This window comes from Drosophila pseudoobscura, chromosome X, assembly GCF_009870125.1.
Source record: "Drosophila pseudoobscura strain MV-25-SWS-2005 chromosome X, UCI_Dpse_MV25, whole genome shotgun sequence".
NCBI classification, from domain to species: domain Eukaryota; kingdom Metazoa; phylum Arthropoda; class Insecta; order Diptera; family Drosophilidae; genus Drosophila; species Drosophila pseudoobscura.
The window spans coordinates 29,251,722-29,271,729 of record NC_046683.1 but is presented as its reverse complement, the minus strand read 5'-3'; the positions used below and the strand labels follow the sequence as shown (position 1 = coordinate 29,271,729).

The window sequence follows — 20,008 nt, the reverse complement described above, 5'->3', positions numbered from 1 at the left end:
ACGTAAAAATAAATTGCAGTAGTTCATCACGACTCACCTTTATACAAGTATGCAGCAATTCTACGAAACTCTGTGAGCTCATGCTTCTCAAGCTTCTGAGCCAGCGCAATGTTGTCAAAGTTGTCGAAACCATCGATCGAATTGCGTAGACCTTGGTAGTCCTCCTCGTCGATTAAGAGACCATTAAGAGCTTCATTGATAGCTTTATTATTAAGGGATTGTACGGAGCGCAAATAGGGCTTGACCAACGGCAAGTAGCCGGTCTTGGAAAAGTAGCTAACAGCTCGAGTATGATCCATTCGGGGAGCCAGCACTAAAATCATATCGTTCAGCAGCAACGGCTTAAAGTCTAAATAAAATTCGATGGCCTTGTAGTACAACTCAATATTTGCCACCTTTGTTACGATGTCCTTAAAGTGTCCCTCGCGCCATGCCTCAGTCGGGTGAGCAATCATGGCCAGCACAGCGTTGTCATATTCCTCATACTTATCGTAAAGGAACACTAGCTCCGACCAGAGATGAGCGGACTCGGCAGCTCGCAGAACTTTTGGTATGTTAACGCGGGACCAGAATAGTTCTAGGTGTTCTCGCATTTTTGATGGTTTAAATTTTGAGTAGAGTATGGCCAACTCAGTAAACATTCCCATATGCGCACGCTCTAGGCCCAGAGCAGACTCAAGTAGTGCTATCAGCTCATCGAAATATCCCCGATTCTGGTAATAATTAATCAAATCCTCTAGCTCATCAGCATGAACAACAATATGTAGGCCACACATCTGCGCTAGCCGAAATTCTTCAGCATCTACGCAAGCAAAACAAACTTCCTTCCATGTGCGCGTCGAGTTAGCCTTTCGCGCCGAGTCAACAGCACCCTGAAACTCCTTAAGATATACCAGTGTAATAGCCAAACGGGCAAAGTTGCTGACATTATTATATAGGAGCTTTGCAGCATCGTACATTCCGTCACTGAAACAGCGATCTCCAATTTTCTGTATGTCTGCGTGGTTGGGACCCGATATGAACTCTTCGAGATCGGCCAAACGAGCAGTGCGAGCAAAAGCGTAAATTAATTCACTCTCAATATAGGACTCACGCGCTTTTTTACGTGCCATTTGAAGATACCGAACAAGGTCGTCCCACGATTCCACCTTACTAGCCACGTCAACCACGTCCACGTAAGCACTCGGATCATCGGCCTTTATATATGAATCAATAGCCTCCTTCACTAAACCCTGCTGTAGTTGAGCTTTGGCTAACTGTGACCATACGGCTGGCTCGTTACAGCGCTCGGCGAACTCGTTGGCTCTCTCCAAATTGTTGACCTGATCAATGAGCACCTGAATGGCTGACGTATTAACATCGAACTTCTTGAATATGGCAAATGCCTCCTCATACAATTGATTACTAATCGCAATGTTGGCTATATCGGGTGCATCGTAATTGTCCAGTCGGTTTATATAATCCATAACGCGTGTACGATCAGCTTTAATAGCAGTGAGTATGAGCAGATTCTGAAGATTGCGATGGTCGCTGAACACCGAAGAGTCCAATATGATCTTTTCCAGCAGCTCAATCAGCTCATTCGGCAAGTCAGCAGTCATAAATGCCTTTACTGTTACCGAAATATCGTCGGGATCCTGTGTTTCAGACAGTGCCGTCTGAACGACTTGATCAATCAACTGGCGCTTGTATGGATTAGCTTCGGACAGGACCTCCGCCCAGAGTTCGGCATCACGTCGAGCCACTAGATAACGAGCTTCACTTTTAAATAGTGAGTTTTCGTTACAGACAGCGATCAATTCGCGATCGCACTGGCCCCGTTCGTAGGCAACACAGGCCAGATGAGGATCACGCTTTTCACAGTAGCGACCGACCACGCGGCTGTCGTAGTACTGATTTTCTTTGAGGAAACGTTCTGGGTTGTTATTTGAATCAATGTAAATCTTGGCCAAGGCATTGTGTGTGGCGGGCTCAACGCAGCCTTCGTGGACCCGAGACTCAAGCCAGGGAAGTAGGAGCTTTAAGCGATTACGCTTTTCAACCTCCTCCACCAGCTCATCCGTAGAGAACTGACCCTTGACCACTAGTATGAGATTTTTGATAATATCCTCACTGCAGTCGACGTCAAGCAAACCACCCACAACAACCGGCAAGCGAGAAGGGTTTACCTTCTGCACATAGATCTCTATATACTTTTGGAGATTGTTGCGGTATAAGTAAAGCACCAGATCATGGACAAAGTCAAAACGATCACAAACAATAATCAGCGGCAGTTGATCAGTCAGTTTAGCTTCCTTCAAGAAATTCTTCACGCGCTCCGGGTTATAACAGTTAGATTCGCGACAAATTCGTTCCACCTCTTTTATCTGGTTTGTCTTACAGGCGGCTTGAATGTATTTAAAGTGAACCTCTGGATCCTGTGAGAAGTTCACAATACTGCTCAGGAAATAGAACAGTCCGTCGTAGCTCTTAAAGCTCTCAAATAGGTCAATTAGCGCCTTGGTGGTCAACTGCTCGTGGTACTTGGTGGCAATTTGTACACAGATTTGTAAATTCTGCCGCAGATTTGCTGTTAACATAGCCTTCAGACATTCCAGAGAGTCCTCCACCGATAAAGTCCCAAAGAAGCTAACCAGCCACTCAGCATTCAGCATATGCGTGTGTACGACAGCCCGCTTTATATCGTACAGATCTGTGTAGTGCTCCAGAGCACGCTGCAACAAACCTGCTTTTTCACACAGCTGGGCGATGTGTGCCCTATCGTAGTGGGTGAACATAGCATTACCAAGTATAGCGTCGGCCACCTGTGGGGCAGACATGAGATTCATTTCAAGCAAACGCGTCTGCAGCGAACCCTCGGCCGGGCGATTGTGCTTAAGGGCATCTAACAAAAAAGCCGTGCACTGTTGTACCATAGAGTGTTCCATGAAGATATCGACAGTCTGATTAATGTCCGCCAGAGGCTCTTCCTCTGCTACAAGCATAGATGCAAAACCAGCACCTTGCTCGGGATTGCTACGCATCACCGAACGCAGCAGAAAAATGTAGTCTGGTGTATAGTTAACCTTCTTGGCATAAAGCACAATTTTTTGAAACTGTCCAGTTTCTGCAAAACACTGAATCACTTTATTGGGAACATTGGCACGCAAGTAAATGGAGAGCGCTAGCGTGAGGTCTGAGGCTTTAACGAGATCACCTAGTTCTTCGCTGCACTCAAGTTTCTCCTCCTTTAGCCATTTTTCGCAAAGTTGCTTCTTTCCTTGCAGCAGAACTGGACGACACAGCTCCAGGGACTCAAACTTGTTTAACTTGCCCTGGTCGAGCAGAATACCAAAGTACTGCAGTAGAGGTGGCGTCGTCGAGCCTGCTGGTGTTTGCACTTGTTGAAATCGTTGAATGGTCTGAGGAGTGCGAAGAATGGCCTTGGGGGCCAGAGCAGCAACTTTGGCCGCTTCGGCGAACTGACCGGCAGTAAACAGCTTGTTGAACTTGCGGACAAAAAGATCCTCCGCTCCTGCTAAATTGTTTCGTACAGCCATTCGCAGGGCCAAGTCAGGGTTTTGCAAAACAGTGTTTATATAAGGAATGATCTGCTCTTCGTCAACAGTTACAGATAGCACCTGACCCTTGCGGTTGACGCCAATAATTCCACCGCTGGCCTCGTGCGGAGCGGTCACGAAAATTGTATCGGCCGATATGCGATTCATGTATATGCATGTGGCGGTCTCCATATCGTACAGATGAATATATCCATATTTGGTTATCAAATAGATGGTATCGTACTTCGCTGAGACCTGCATGGCCACTGGAAAGTCGTTCTGGGCTTCCGGTGGAAAGAAGACGTCAACAGCCTTTTTTGGAAAAGCCTGGTTGCCATTAGGCGGCGTTCCGACTTCAATGATGTGAAGCTTGCCGCCTGTGGCGGTGCGAACTGCAAAGCAAAAAAGCGTAGTCGGTTCCTTGTTTCCGTCTATTTTAAAAGTCGCAAAACTGGCTGCGTGACCTTCGATGGCCTGCGATACTTTACGCTCCACGGAATACAACTGCATGGCGCCGGCGACGCGGCTGGGAAGTGCCGATATGCCTACCAGAAGCAGCCATTGTTGTGTAGCATTGCAGCGATAATTGATTATCTGACAGCCATTGAGTGAGGAATGTCTATCAAACATTTTTTGTGGCATCGAGTCACCTTCCATAGACCAATGAAAAACGCTCGTCTCGGTCACCAATGCTAAAGTGTTCAAAGATATCCATTTCCAGAACACAACATCTTCATTCATCGTGTGAGCCTTCATTTTTGATTTCATTTCAATATTGAATATCTGCAACGTCTTTTGCGCTACGAAAATATGGAAAAATGTATAATTTTTTCAGGAATTTTAAAGGTATATATTTTCTTACCTTTGAGAGCAATAACTTTGCTTGCTGGATTCATAATGGCCGAGTCAGCTGATATGGGACGTCGTGTGGGATTGGTCGAATCGTTCATATCAATGATGACTACTTGGGCGGTATCATTAACTTTCTCGCGCACACAAATAAACTTGTCCGACTCCATCGTGAGCGTGCTGAATGAGAACGAGTTTGCGTTGATCCCAACGTTTGTGAGCTATGCAAAAAAGTTCGTATTACTATTAAATTTCTTGATAAATGTATTTAAGAAATACAATGATATAGTCCATTTTTGAAAAAGTTTACCTTAACAACAACACTCAAACCCTCTCTTTTTTTAAATTTACATTTAGTTTTCTGGCAACATATTTCTCACTGATGTCAAATTTGAAATCCCTATTTGACTTTTATTTAACGTTACGTTTATACAGTGCGTTTTTTCCAGGTTGAGAATATAAAAGTTGAGACTTCTTTTACTATACAGAGAGACTTTATTGAACTGGGGAATTTACGTGTTCCAAACAATGCCGACTGGATAGCCAATAGGCAGCCTTCTTAATCTCCATTCGTTACAGTACATACAATAGTAAAAAGTGACAGGCTTGGATAAATGCTGTAAAGGACTGTAAAGGAATGTAAAATTCGTCCAGCTACAATACAGGCAATTGGTTATAATTTTCATGAGCTTAGTATTAATAAGTCTACCATTCAACGAACAGAAAGTCGGAAGAAATGGGAATAAAAGACGATTTCAACAATATGCCAGAAATTTTCAAACTTCATTGAGATGGAAAGCTTTTCCCAGTTCTAGATGGTTGAAGCTGTAAGGAGAAACGTCTTCCAATTGTAATCACATTTGAAAATACAGAAGAACTCATTGTTTTGCCACAACTGAAAAATTCGACAAGAAATGAACAAGAACGGGCTGTTTGGAATTTAATTCGAAAATGGAATCTTGAAGATTGTGTAAAAATTCTTTGTTTTGATACAGTAGTATCAGGTCAGTTTAACGTCACGTTTTTATTTTTAGGTCAAAAAAATATCGACATCACATCTATGAGCTTGTACTGAAAAGATATTCCTCTTTTTGCAGATTTCCTCTGATTGCAGTTTTCAAGCGAAACTGGAAATAATTAAGCAAGAGGCAACTTTCGGGAGGGATAATAATAACTCTCCATAGCGTTCCTAGGTGGCGATATTTGATGAGAACGAAAATTAGGCATACTGGGGCGATGCATAAAGCTCGTTGGATGACAGCAGCAATTTCCACCTTAAAAATTGCAATTAAAAACTCTCAGCTCAAGTTTACTAAACAAAAAAAAAAACAAAAAAAAACGCATCTGTCTACGACCTGTAATTTTTTCACAATATCTGCCTAAGTAAATCCTAAGCTTCAAAGTTCCTCGGCTGTGAAAGCACCGTATTTATGCTTTTTAAAATATTGATGAAGCTATGTATATTTAAAGCAGCTCTAAAGAAATTTTTGTCATAATTTGTACATGTAAAAGAATGGTGATGCATTTGACAGAAAACAATAGATCCAGTTTAGAACAACGATATGTACCATCGATGGAAGATCTTAACGTTGCAAATTTTAATAAGTAATATTAAAGCCTTTTAGTATTAACTCAAATATTTCTGTATTCTTCGTAAGGAACAAGTTATCATTTCATCGCCCAAAAAGTTAATGGCAGGTTTTTGAGCCTGTACCGTTCATCATGGAACAATACCCTATATTATTTAAAAAAGCAAGAACACTCTTTCATTACTTAGGGCAGTAGATTATTTATTAGAAAGAACGTGAAATGTATGCAAGATTTGTACGGTCTTCTAACAGTGGATGAGGAATTATTGAAATCGCGAAAAAAATGCTTCCTCTATATACGGGACACTCTAATATATATGTATGTATGTATGTATCTTAATTTACACTCCCCGACACTTAAATACGCAAACTAAAATGTACACTTCAGGCACTAATATTTCCGGCACAAGCCAAAGAAAACGGTGAATTTGAATTTTCCTCAAATCTCTATTCAATTTAGCATAAATTAAAAAGAAAATACTAGCTATATTCATTAAAGTAGATTAAGGCAAACAATTTAATTGAAATAACTAAAATTTCCGTGTGAGAGTTTTGCAAAATCCACCGAAACATGCGTACGACACATAGGCTATCTACAGATTTCATTCATACATGCATACATAATTTTGTCAAATGTTAATCTTTGATTATTTTAATTTTTTTCATTAGCGATCTAAGAAAGATATGTCATCTTTGTATAAGGTTAGACAAAAAACATTAAATTGTATTAAAATATATATGTCACTCCCCTTTTAATTTATAAAAAACTAAATATGAATTTCATAGTTTTCGCTATAATTTTAGATAATTTTAATTGGATCCTATTATCATCTATTTCAACCATCCTTAAGATGGTAACTGCGCTACGTTATTTAGGCGTTGGCTGCTTTTTGCATATGAGAAATAAATTAAATCTTAAAAAGAAATTATTTTCTTGTACAATTAAATACTGCACAATTACCATTTGTTAGATTGATAATTTTAATTTTGATCTTCCCCATCTTAGTATCATAACGTTTCCGAAAAACGAGGTTGCGTATTCTTGCAATGGAACACAATGTCACACGGGAAATGTCACAATGCTAATATTATACGAGGGGGAACGTTGTAAGTTGCCGCGGAGACCGCAACAATTTATACCCGATACTTAGTCTGTATGGCTCTCCGCCGGCAGACGCCGGCTATTACTACTATTAAACGATACGACAAACGCACTGTGCGAGAGGGATAAAAGTATATGGAAATGGGTTTATATAGCTTTCAATTATTTTTCTCGGTTCACATTTCCACGGAAATGCCCATATTTAAGAACGGGTTTGTTGATAGTGAGTTTTTATACCCGATACTGAAAATGAGTATTGCCCCCACAAAGGACGAAAATCTGTGGCATCCACATTTTTAAAGATACGATAAAACCAAAACGCAGAATCTGAATTAGATCGTATTATTATTATAGCCAGCATCAAGAAGCAATTTAATTTTTTCTCGCCATGTCTCTCTCTAACACACACGTAGCACAGGCGGCTTTGCTTAGAGTAAAACATTAGCGCCTAGATCTCAGAGACTATAAAAGCTAGAGCAACCAAATTTGGTATCCATACTCCTAATATATCGGACCGAGACGAGTTTGTTTCAAAATTTCGCCACACCCCCTTCCGCCCCCGCAAAGGATGCAAATTTGGGGATATTCACAAATCTCAGAGACTATTAAGGCTAGAGTAAAAATTTAGTATCCGCACTCCTGTTAGATCTCACTATAAAACGTATATCTCAAATTTTCGCCCCACCCCCCTCCGCCCACACAAAGGACGAAGAACTGTTGCATCCACAATATTTCAGATTCGAGAAAACTAAAAACGCAGAATCATAGATAATGATCATATCTATCAGATTGCTGAATCTGGATCAGATCAGATCATTTTTATAGCCAAAAGGAACAAATCAATTTGCAGTGGCTACGCAGCGCCCGACAACACGCTCAGACTGATTTTCTGTCTCCCTCGCTCGCCTCTTTGTCGTGTCGTTTAATATTAGCGGCGTCTGCCGGAGGAGAGCCATACTGACTAAGTATCGGGTATAACTGTTCCCCCACAACGTTCCCCCTCGTTTATTGTATTTTTTCCAATATTTTGGCTTAAAAAACTCAGGAAACGTCAAACACTAAATTATTTATATTTTTTATATTTTACTGCCGGACCGGACGAAACTTGTCTCCCCTAATGTAACGCCATATGATAGAGTGATAATAAAACACAGATAGTTTAATTTCGATATGATTTATTTGTCTATAAAAAACTAAAGAATCGTCTAACCCATCAAAAAGCCGCATCTCAAAACCCAGTCATCCGACAAACCTTGCTGTAAATATCAACCACGAGCCCTGGAGTTAAGGCGTTAAGTTAACAAGTCGAACGCCTCAGTCTCTAAACCAAAACTTCAATAAACCACTGCAGGAATAATGCAGCATCGTAACAGGGGCAAGAAATTACTGGACAACGTACCTCTGCAAATCCATTGCCTAGTGGAATTGAATCAAGGCTGGTAACTACACCAAATATAATGGTAGCAATAAAAAAAACCATGCACGGACCTATGCGCAATCAAAATCTCCTCTTGGAAATCTGCTCGAATAGTTTCTCGAAATATATCTCTCTTGAATGCGAATGGCATTTCATAGCACAACGTCATCCTCATATCCGAGACTCACCTAACAAACAAAAATTATTTTCATCGAAAAGGCTACCACACTTCTATGCGACAAATCATCCCGATGTTAAAGCTCATGGAGGTACTGGAATTCTGATCAAGCGTCGTATCAGACATTATCTGTTACCATCATTTGCTACAACTTATCTACGGGCAACATCAATTCATATTGAAACTCAAAGTGGTTACTTAGACTTAGCCGCAGTGTACTTCGTCTCCGTTTCCGAAGCAGAATTTGTAAAAATCTTCGACCTATAAGGTGACCGCTTTATAGCAGCTGGTGACTGAAATGCCAGGCACACCCATTGGGGATGTTGACTCAGCAACCCGAAAGGAAGACAACTATAATCACACAACGAAACAAACTTGACTTTATTTCTCCCGGCAGGCAAGAATTTGTAAAATTCTTCGACCTATTAGGTGACTGCTTTATAGCAGCTGGGGACTACAATGCCAGGCACACCCGTTGGGGATGTTGACTCAGCAACCCGAAAGGAAGACTACTATAATCACACAACGAAACAAACTTGACTTTATTTCTTTATTTCAATTGGCCAACAGATCCAAAGAAGTTACCAGACTTGATTGAATTTGCGGTTACAGAATAGTTCAGCAGGCTCACACTTTCTCCCTTCTAGCAAAACAGATTGGCTCAAATACAGGAAGTATAGGAGATCCCATATTGATGGCTGCCAAAATATTTATTGCAAAGATGACATAGACAGCTCAGTTGAAGAATTAGTGTATGTAATGTTAATGGCCTCAAAATACTCTGCTCCAATAATAACAGCTAATAAACTTCACGACATCAGTCGTGTTCCCAGGCATATTGAAGAGATGTTACGCGATAAGAAAAAGCTTTCGTTAGAGGGCAAGTCTATAGATCACTTGCCTCGAAGGAGTGGTTCAAAATAGCTTAGTAAAATGGCTATATGTGCACTGCTTTTAATGACCTTTTTTTCAACACGTGTTTTCTTGATTTATTTTATATTTTTATTTTATATTATTATTTATTTAATAAGTACAAAACAAAAAGGCATAAAGAAATTCGATATCAATTTTTTTAATAACAAAAAAATATAATTGTACTTTTTTCACATAGAAAGTGGGTATAACAGCAAAAAATATTTTGTATGAAAAAAATGTCCAAGGAACAAGTTTATGGGAATATGTACTGTAATGTAAACAATGGAGTAAACCAAAGACTATACAATACCAAGATGTTGCATGAGGAACAAATTCTTTTTCAATTTTCGTTTGACGCTTCATGGTACGGGCGCGCGGGGCTATTACTTCAATTCTCTTTTACGGTAGCTTCGCCTCCGAAATGCTACTCGGCTTCGTCAATGCCTCGGTCAGCGTCGAGTCGGTGTGTCTCGAGAGAAAGAATACAAAAACAAAATATGAATCGTCTGCTTGCCGAAACCGTAGGGCAGCGTGGTCGCTGATGTCTTTGGCGCGGCACAGTGGGGCGGAAATAGTAAAAAAAAAATTGTATAAGTGCTTTAAATAAATTTAATGTACGCATCTAATAGCGAATTTTCAAGATAGTTTTAGTTTAGAAGATATAAGCACTCAAAGTTTAACATTTTTTCAGTGTGCAAATATTTATTGAACTCATATTCACTAACAAATTTAGCAAGCTGAGACGGCCAAAGGTCCCACTGTGCCGCTCCAAAGACATCGGCGATCCGCGACCACCGCTTCGACGGTGCTGAGGCTCGAGAGTCCAGAATTGCCGAACAGACGAAACCGATGGGCAGCGGGGTCGCGGTAGAGACGAAGTACAGGCGAAAAGGGAATTGAAACCCCGCGCGCTCCCTCGTGCCTTTTGGGTTCTAATGTTAGGACCCGCCATAGAACAGCTTTTTGGTCGCTCATGCAACATCTTGGTATTTTATAGTCTTTGGTTAAACTTATGCTCCTGAAGCTTTTGCAGCCTACTGGGCATTGAATTTGCAAAGTTTTGTAGTGTTGTTACTTCTATCCTGTTCCATTCTGCAACTATCGCTTGTTTTAATTGCTTCAATGTATCGTTCTACCTTGTACAGGCATAGACTTTTGCTGCAAGGATTCCCCACAGATCCTCAATTGGATTTAAGTCCGGACTCATTGAAGCCCACTTAATCAACGGTCTCAAAATAGTCAATTCAAGCCCGGGAAACATGAATTGGCGCATTATGCTGCTGAAATGTCTATTGATCACCATGGAAATGCTCAGCAAATGAAAAAGGTTCACTATCTATCAATTATATCTATGCTTGCGCATTCATCCGACCGGATATTAAACATATTGGAGACCTCCCTTTAGCACTTAAGGCAGCCCATATCATTAGCGATCCATCACCATGGTTTAGCTTGAAGCAAGTTGCCCGTGGATGACGCGGGTCTCTCCAATATTTATGATGGACATCTGAACCGTGTAAACTATTTTTTTTTTCATCACTAAAAATTAAATTTTCTAATTCGGGGTCCCAGAAATTGTGGTTTTCAAAACTGACATGCGCGGATCATTATGACGTTTAGTTTAGAGGAGTTTGCCCACTTTCTTTTGATATGTCAGGTTAAAATTTTCGTCCAAAATTTGGCTCACACGTTGCCTGGGAATTGTTAACCCGAGTTCTGCCTTAATTTTTTTTGCAGCTCATTAAGTCTTCAGTTGCAAACTGCCCCAAGTGCCGTTTTGTCAATTCTATTATGATGGATAATAGCCATAAGTCGACCAAGTCGACGATTTATGCGGTAACCGTCTGGATCTATGAACATTTTTGAAATTCGACTCTCAAAACACGAATAAACATGATTGCACATATATCTATTTTCTATGTAGAGCGCGAGCATGATCTGTTATCCAAGCTAATAGTACCACAAATGGAGTTCACAGAAGACGAAAATTTGTCATAGCTGAGCACAAGAATAAGAGATAAGAACTGCATAGTCAAACCAAACAAGAATCTATTACTTTTTAAGAAAAATTTAAAATAATTTTTGCACATATAGCCATTTTAGTAAGGTAGCCAATAATCTACTACGCAAAGCCCTAAAAGATGAGAGGAATCAAGCTCAAATATACTATATGTATAAAGTCTCCAAAAACAGCAAAGGGATTCCGCTGTGGAAAGCTACATTAGGCGAATGTCCACCAAACGAGAGTGAATCACCATTACATACACAAACCGCAGAGTGTACTCGCAGCAAAAAAGGAAAATACATGTTCCGTACATTTAGATAACGTCTTCAAGCCACATCCAGCAACAAATAGCTTTGTGCCTCCACTAACCAATAACTTTGAAGCTACCACGCTTATCATATTCCAAGCAGGAGAAGTTACATAAATCATTATGGACCAAGTCTCAAAGCAAAAAAAAAAGCGTCGGGCCACGTTTTCATCTCAGTATATTTTCTCACCATAAAACCGACCGCGTTTGGCTTGGTGGCTTAATTCACAAAATCGGAATTTTACTTCCACAGCACACCTATAATATTGGAGTCATACCCACAGCAAAGAAGTGTCGCAATAAGATACAAAGATTTCGTCTCTTAATATCATCCAATTGAAGCTGTTGTACCCCAGGGTAGCGTGCTTGGACCGTCACTGTATATCATCCATATCATCATACAACAACTTCGACATTTGTTGATGATGCTGCCATCTTAAGTCGCTCTAAGTGCACAAAAATAGCAACGGAACAATTATCATCTCATCTCGTGGCAAACACCATAAACAGACAAACTTGCCCACCAGTAACATACCGAAGTAACATACCCAGGTGTCCATTTGGATAGACGGCTCACTTGCCGTAAACACATCGAAGCTAAGACAAACCTACTGAAATGTAAAGCTAGTCATCTACATTGGCTTATAAACGTCCATTCGCCACTAAAACTAGAGTACAAAGTACTTTTGTACAATGCAGTTCTCAAACCAATTTGGACATATAGCTCCGAACTATGCGCAAACGTTTGCATTATCAATCTAGAAATAATCCAGCGAGCTCAATCGAAGATACTTAAAACTATCACCATGGTGCATACGGAATGAAAATATTCATAAAAGACTTAAAAGTAGGATCGGTCAAAGATGAAATCGCCAAAGTGAAAGCAAAGTATCAGGTCTCCACCCAGCAATAATAGTTAGGGCCCTACTCTAAATTCTGTTGCATTCTCTGGAATTTCTGTCAGAATCAACGAAATCAGGAATGTCTTGCCTGTCCCACACATTTCACACATATCACATTTCAGTTTAAACGCCTGTAAAATCTTTAAAAATGAATCAATATTTTTTTTCATATACTATAATTTAGTGAGAAAGAAAAAAAAAACAATAATTTCAATTCAAAGAGCTCCTTTCCTTTTCCAAAAAAGTCCATGTATACACTTTTACACGTTTTAAATTTGTTTACTTTAATAGTTTTTTTTTAAACTAAGACTTGCCCACCAGTAATATACCAAAGTAACATACCCAGGTGTCCATTTGGATAGACGATTACTAAAGCTAGTAATCTACCTTGGCTTATTAACGTCCGTTCGCCAATAAAACTGGAGTACAAAGTACTTTTATGCAATGCAGTTCTCAAACCGTGGTTAAATGGTTGAAATCGATGGAATAATGAAGAAAGAATATTATCTTCATATTTTGTAATCTATTTGGTCGAATTTTATTCCCCATATCCGAGATCACTTTCTAGCAAGCCGGTAACGACGCACACGGCTTGTTTGTTAACAGATTTTCCACCTTTGTGGGGGCGGAAGTGGGCGGGGCAAAGTTTTGAAATATACTTGTAACAGTGACATATCACAGAAGTCTGAATACAAAATGTGGTTGCTCTAGCTTTTATAGTCTCTGTGAACTAGGCGTCAAACAAAACAGCCGGAAGGACACTCTTACTCTGAAATAATTTATATAAATAGAATAAGAATATGTAGTTATTTTTTTCCTCTGAGATTTCCGACACAGAATTTTTACTAATTTCAATTGTTATTTTTAAATAATTGTGGTCAGGACGTAACAGGAGTTTCTCTTCTTAGCCTTGGCTACTTTAATGAAAGGCTTTGTCAAAAAAATGGATGAGAAATGGGACAACTCTGATAAGAAACATCAGGACAACGCTGATAAGAAACATCAGGAAAACTCTGAAGCAATTCAGCGTTTGGATGATGAGATCAAACAAAATCCCACACGTTTAAACATGGGGGTTAAAGCAATGGCAACACCTTAATCGAAATTTAGGGTAATTAGGCGGAAGCTGACCGCGCGGCACCTTTGCTCCTTTCCTTGAAGGGGCTTGCTGCTGAGTTACTGTAATTCATTCCCGACGCGGATAAATTTACAAGGGTGTTCAATAAGTTTTGCGGCTCGAAAAGAGAGTCGATATGACTTGAAAATTTATTTTATATTGGTACATCCGTCATATAAACGTATGTGAAGTTTAATTGAAATCTTTTTTTTTTAATCAAATAGTATCTACTTGCCATAGAACTTTTTTACAATGTAAAAAATCAAGTATCGTGCAGTGATTAATTTTTTTTTTTTTAACAAAATAAATTTATGAACGAACATTGAAAGTTTATAAGTTCTCTGAGCCTAATTTAATTTAATTACTTTTAACATAATTACTTTACAAGACCTGAAAGACGATCCACGTGAAGGACGTACAAAATCAGGAACACTAAAAATCGTTGAAGAAAAACAGGATAAAGTATTGGAAAATCGTCGAGTGACTGAAAGAGATTTAGTAGAAGCCCTAGGCGTCTCAGTGGGCAGTATATGGATTATTTTGACTGAAGTTTGAGTTTCAGGGAGCTGTGTGCAAAATGTGTGCAACATTCGCTAAAAATGGAAAAAAAAACTTCCTCAGCAACATTTACACTAAGACGAGTTAGTGTCCAGAAATCGGTCAAGAATTTGTTAGCATCAGTTTTTTCAAATACAAAAATAATTTTGTTTGCAAACTGGTAAAATAATAAATTCGTAATATGGCTGTATCCTTTGAGACCAGCTGAAGGAAAAAATTCGTGAGAAAAGAACCGGTTTTCAGAAGAAAAAATTCTTCTTCATCAACATACCGTATCACGAAAGCATTTTGACAATGGCTAAAATCTCCGAATTAAAGTTTGAATTGTTGGAGCATTCACCGTATTTGCCAGACTAGACCATAACGACTTCCATTTTTTCCAAACCTAAAAAATACATGCCTGGAAAGCGTTTTTCATTAAATGGTGATTTCATAACTGCTGTGGAAGCGTATTTTGAGGCTTTTCCGGATTCTTTCTTTCAGGGATGGAATTCACAAAATGGAATCTCGTTGTAACAAGTGGAATAACAAAGTGTATTTCAGACCATAAAATTGTGTGTTTTCTTATAGAACCGCAAAACGTATTAAACAACCTTGTAATTATGAGGATGTTAAGCGTGCCCTGAGCGTCGATATGGAACTGCCCACCTACGAGAAGTTCATGGTCTGCAGCTGAAGGATAGCGTACAACGTTACTGAGAGTCTCTTCAACAGTTCGCGGTTTAGCTCATCGTTAACCCAAGAAACGCAATAATTGCCATAGCTCTACGTGACATAGCTCATCGTTAACACAAGAAACGTAATAATTGCCATAACTCTATGCGCAAGAATAGTGAAGCGGGCGGACGCTAGCGCATTAGGCATAAACTCCTTGCGTCGTGTCGAAATAAAGTTCCTCAGAGCTCCGGATCGAGATAGAGGCCCTAGTGAAACAGAGCGGCGATCAGAGTCGGTGGATCGCCAGCTATTTCTATTGCCACCGAAAAGTATTATATTAGATTGGGTATTGAATACAAATTGATATATCATTTTGGTTGGATTGTTTTTAAAAAAGAAGAAAAATGCATTTGTGAAAAATACGATTGGCTTAAGCTAGTTGTTAGAGCCTACACAATAAATACCATCAAACCGGTTTTTCTCACAGGTCACCCCAACGCAATAAGTTGACTCTGCGGGACTTGTTAGATTAGAAACTTTTCTCGTTTTCTATTCTAGCGGCAAAGAACGCTGATGATACTGCATATTCGGATGCCGAGTGTGTGACTTTGTTGTTCAGACATTACCACCAGAAAATTTCTATCTTGTCAGTTTCCGTTTGCTGGATCTGTCTTAGCATTAAGTCCCACACTACCAATAAATAGGCGTTCCGGGAATTTTTACCTTGCAGTACAGGACAGTACTTGACGTATAGGTCGTCTCATACCTATAAGTTGAAAAATGTTCGGATTCAGTTTCACGTCGGAAAATATGTCCCTCCCTGTTAAAAAAGATCTCAAATTTCTTTGTGTTAAATTGATTCTTCCTGGCTTCATCACTTCTTTGTATATTCCACAGTCTTCTGGTATCACGATATACGAACAGAACTTGTCTGCCATAAAAACCATTTCTTCATTTCTGTCAGATAAAAATGTGTGATAGTTCGTACTGATTTTAACTCACTAGGTGCTGTTGGGTTTTCGGTAATCGAAAGTAATAGCTTAGTACCCAATGTCACGACATGACTTATTGACGGCTTGCCTGTCCTTGTCCTTGTCTACAGTCAACTTTCTGCGCTCTATATCTGTGTTTTATATCGGATCCGACCATTGTATTATTAACCCGAGCTCTTTCTCTCACTATACCTGAACGACTACTTTCCTACCTTCAAAGTGTCGGGCGATATTAAAACAGCTGGGTCAGGCAGGGAAGCTCATACTCTCATACAAAGAATTATATGTGCATCATATTTGTTTTTTATTAGAAAAGTAAAAATACTGAAATATAAAAATATTGAAATTTTTAGTGTTACGCATATTAAAAACAAAATAATAACAAATTAACTGACACACAAGTAATAATAATTTCTACCTTTTCTAAAATAATTTCTACAAAAATGTAGAAAAAGAAATTTTACTATCAAGACTCTCTAAATATACATATATTGTTAGTCCGATTTTAAACGACGGGAAACATTGTGAGCACCTCCCAAAACTGACACCTTGGAGAAGAAGTTAAGCAATATTGCGAACTTGCCCGAAATCCTGATAAGGTGACGGGGGTGACTTGCCCAAGCTAATAAAGAAAAGGCTGGAATTCGGTTTAAGCTCAGACACCATTAAGATATGCAAGCGGAAGGCGCATCCTGTCGATAACCCAGTCGAGCAGGAGCCGGCCCCAGAAGGTGTCTCGTCGGACACAGAGCTGATGCTCGATGGGGACTAAACGGCGACAAGCCTAAAGCTGCAAGGGTCACATCTAAGGCTGTTGTCCTCCTACAAGGCCCAAGCTATGTAGCCAGCTACAGCGAGGGGTCGGACACTCCCCTACTAATAGGTTGTGATGCCAACGCTCACTACACCCCATGGGGGAGCTCGGACACAAATGTAAGAAGTGACTCACTTTTCAGCTTCATCCTAAACTTAAATTTTTGTATTTGTAATCAGGGCAACGACCTCACTTTTATAATTAAAAATCGACAGCAGATTATTGACCTCACTTTAGTGAGACATAGTCAAGAGTTGGAAAGTCCTGGAGGACCATTCCCTTTCTGACGGCAGGCCCGAACACAATGGACGACCTAGATCGTCTAGTGAACAGGTTCACGGAAGCATGCAACAAAGCCTTCACGGCAGCATGCCCCACAAATAAACCTAGGGGAAAAATGGAACCCCCTTGGTGGTCAAAACAAATAGATATAGTACGTAAAAGCTGCAGGACTCTCTTCAACAGAGCCTAAAGCACTAACGAAGAGAAGCACTGGGAAGAATATAAAATCAGTCTGGCACTGTACAAAAAAGAATCTACGAAAGCAAAAAGGGACTCTTTTGGTCTGAAATCAAGGAAACGTGAAAGGCCGCAAGGCTACGCAAGATCCTTTCGACAACTACTCCCTCGGTGGGGTACTTTAAAAAGAATGATGGCACGTAGAGTAACTCCAGTGAGGAATCCATACACATTTTAATCGATACTCATTTCATCGGAGGTACAACCATCGAGCCGCCACACCTCTCTTGGTAACTTTGATTACTAAACACCTCAACCCGTGCTAATCGACAGGTCAAGCCGGGGAAAAGGCCGGGGACATAGCCATCAACTGGCTACAATGTATCTTCAGGAAGATACTGGCAGTGGGTACAATACCACAAGCGTGGCTTAAGACAAAGATAGTCTTCATCCCCAAAGAAGGGAAAGCCTCAATCCTAAACGACTTTTAGACGTTTAGACTTTAGTTTATCGTTCAAACGGCACTCCATGAAATAAGCTCAGTGGTATAGAAATCTCAGCATTTCAAGAAATTTATAATAACTTTAACTAATAATAACTCATTAATAACTTTTCTCGTTATCGAGGGGAGCCTTTAACAACGTCGTACAGGGTGCCATTACCCAAGCCCTGACTGACCTGGGGGAGGGAACAGGAACAGAGGCACGTCGCAAGGTAGTTGCTACGTGGACGATGTTGCACTTATCTTCTGGATGAAATACCCCCAAAACTTGCGCGAAATCGTGTTCTTCCCAAATAAATACAAAGTCTCAACCTTTCAACCCCCCATTTTAAATGGATGCAGGCTCTCCTGCAGTTCAGCGAACTGCCGCCCTATGCATCTGTGAAGCTCTTCGCACCACTCCAAAAGATGCCCTAAATGCCATCTTATGCCTCCAGAGTCTTGGCCCTGCAGGTTAGAGTCAAGGTTTTCTATTTACAATTAATTTTTTCTGCAGTCTATCCAAAGTTAACTAAAAATCGTTACAGACGTGTTGTCTTAAAAATAATTTGTTTCCTAATTCATTTGACGGCAGCAAGAAAATAAAAATTAGACGCAGAAGCTCAAATTTGCAAAAAGCACCGACTAGAGATGTGAGAAATACATGCAATTTCAGAGAGCGGCTTTTTTTGTCGCTTGGTGTAACTTATGTACGTATGTACATATGTATGTATACATACGCATGTATACAGAGAGAAATAGAAGCAGAAAAACGCCTGGACAGACAGTCCATTTACTTATATACATAAATTATATTATACTATATTCTATATAGCCGCCATTTCACTTTTTATGAAACTTTTCCTAGCTTGTCCAAAAAAAGAAAGAACGCCCACAATTAAATCTGGAACAAACTTACGGACATACATATGTACACACATTTAACTATCAATTTATTCACAAAATTTGATATACAATAAAGTTTTGGTTTATAAAAGATCAACAAGTGGTTTTCCATTCAGCCTGACCCATGGTTACTTAAATATGTATGTATGTACATTCGTCACATAATTGGAATAAGAGATATGTTCACACATATGTGCATATGTGTATACCAATTGTATGCACTATACTGGCATTGCTCGTGGACTAACGGCGCAAGAAACGTCAAGCAGTACAATCGTTTCACACTCACCTGTAAATGCTCCTGAAAGCGGATGGGTAGCGGTTGCGTCATCTTTGAAAGATAGTTTTCGATTTTAGTAATAAGGATTACTTAAGGATTCCACTTCAAGTTCAATAATATAAATATGTTTTTTATTGATTATGAACAATTTTCTGTAAAAGAAGATTATAGACACCCAGCGGCGTTTTTTCAGTTATTTAAATAATTTCTAATGCATATACATAGTTAAATAAATATACATATGTACCTATGTTTTTTGAAAAATCTTCCCTTTTTTCTTAGTTGCAGTGATCTTTGATTTTCTTGTTAGTATTGCTTTTTCCGTTTTTGATGTTATTTTATTTCAAAATGCTACAATTTTGCGAAATGAATACAATAAGTCAATAATAATAATAATTAATACAATAAGTCAATAAAATGAAAATTTTAATGACAATTTAATTTGTAATATAAAATTTATGCAACCATTTATAGGTTTTATTTTCCATTTAATAGACTGTGAAGCGTAACCGCCACAGCACACTCAGTTGTATTTACTAGGCATATGGCTCTTAATAAATATCTATTCCTTACACATTGAAGATAAAATAATATAAATTTAAAACAAAAACCCCTACTGATAAACACTGTACACGCGAGCAAGCACCAATGCTTGAAAAAAAAAGAGGCAGCACTACCGACAGATTACTCGTTGCTCACCACAGTAAAGTCAGCCATGTTGAGTTGCGCTTTTAACAATTAGTCATTCACTAACACATTTACACATATTTTCACATAGGTTCAAGTGAGAAAAATATTTCCAGTTTATAAACCAATTTATAATTTATCTTTGCTTCACAACATAACAAGATATACAAAAAAATATAGATTATAAAATTTTTTTTTTGCAAACATGGACTTGGCCTTTTCACAAGTAAACTGAACTGCCATATGCCACATAA

At 39.3% G+C, this 20,008-nt stretch overlaps 1 protein-coding gene and 1 long non-coding RNA gene across 6 annotated transcripts in view; one reads left to right on the top strand and one right to left on the bottom strand.

Moving 5' to 3' along the window:
- Positions 1 to 20,008, bottom strand: part of Chc (clathrin heavy chain) — a 36,741-nt gene that overhangs the window by 16,440 nt on the left and 293 nt on the right. The window contains exons 1-5 of one of the 4 annotated variants that reach the window (XM_033381589.1): positions 19,767 to 19,901; positions 19,315 to 19,418; positions 19,077 to 19,219; positions 4,402 to 4,609; positions 38 to 4,339 (exon numbers count right to left, since the gene is read on the bottom strand). In XM_033381589.1, coding sequence (XP_033237480.1) covers positions 38 to 4,339; positions 4,402 to 4,609; positions 19,077 to 19,118 — 4,552 coding nt within the window. In that variant the 5' untranslated portion in view covers positions 19,119 to 19,219; positions 19,315 to 19,418; positions 19,767 to 19,901. Of the gene's footprint in view, positions 1 to 37; positions 4,340 to 4,401; positions 4,610 to 19,076; positions 19,220 to 19,314; positions 19,419 to 19,640; positions 19,747 to 19,766; positions 19,902 to 20,008 lie in introns of those variants that run through there. The other 3 variants (XM_033381586.1, XM_033381588.1, XM_033381587.1) reach the window with 3 other exon arrangements.
- LOC26534042 (uncharacterized) lies at positions 4,286 to 5,793 on the top strand. Of its 2 annotated transcripts, XR_004469729.1 has the most exons (3): positions 4,286 to 4,385; positions 4,838 to 5,392; positions 5,486 to 5,793. It is a non-coding gene; the product is annotated as an uncharacterized lncRNA (long non-coding RNA). The 2 variants fall into 2 exon arrangements; XR_004469728.1 differs by lacking the exon at positions 4,286 to 4,385 and having other exon boundaries at positions 4,665 to 5,392.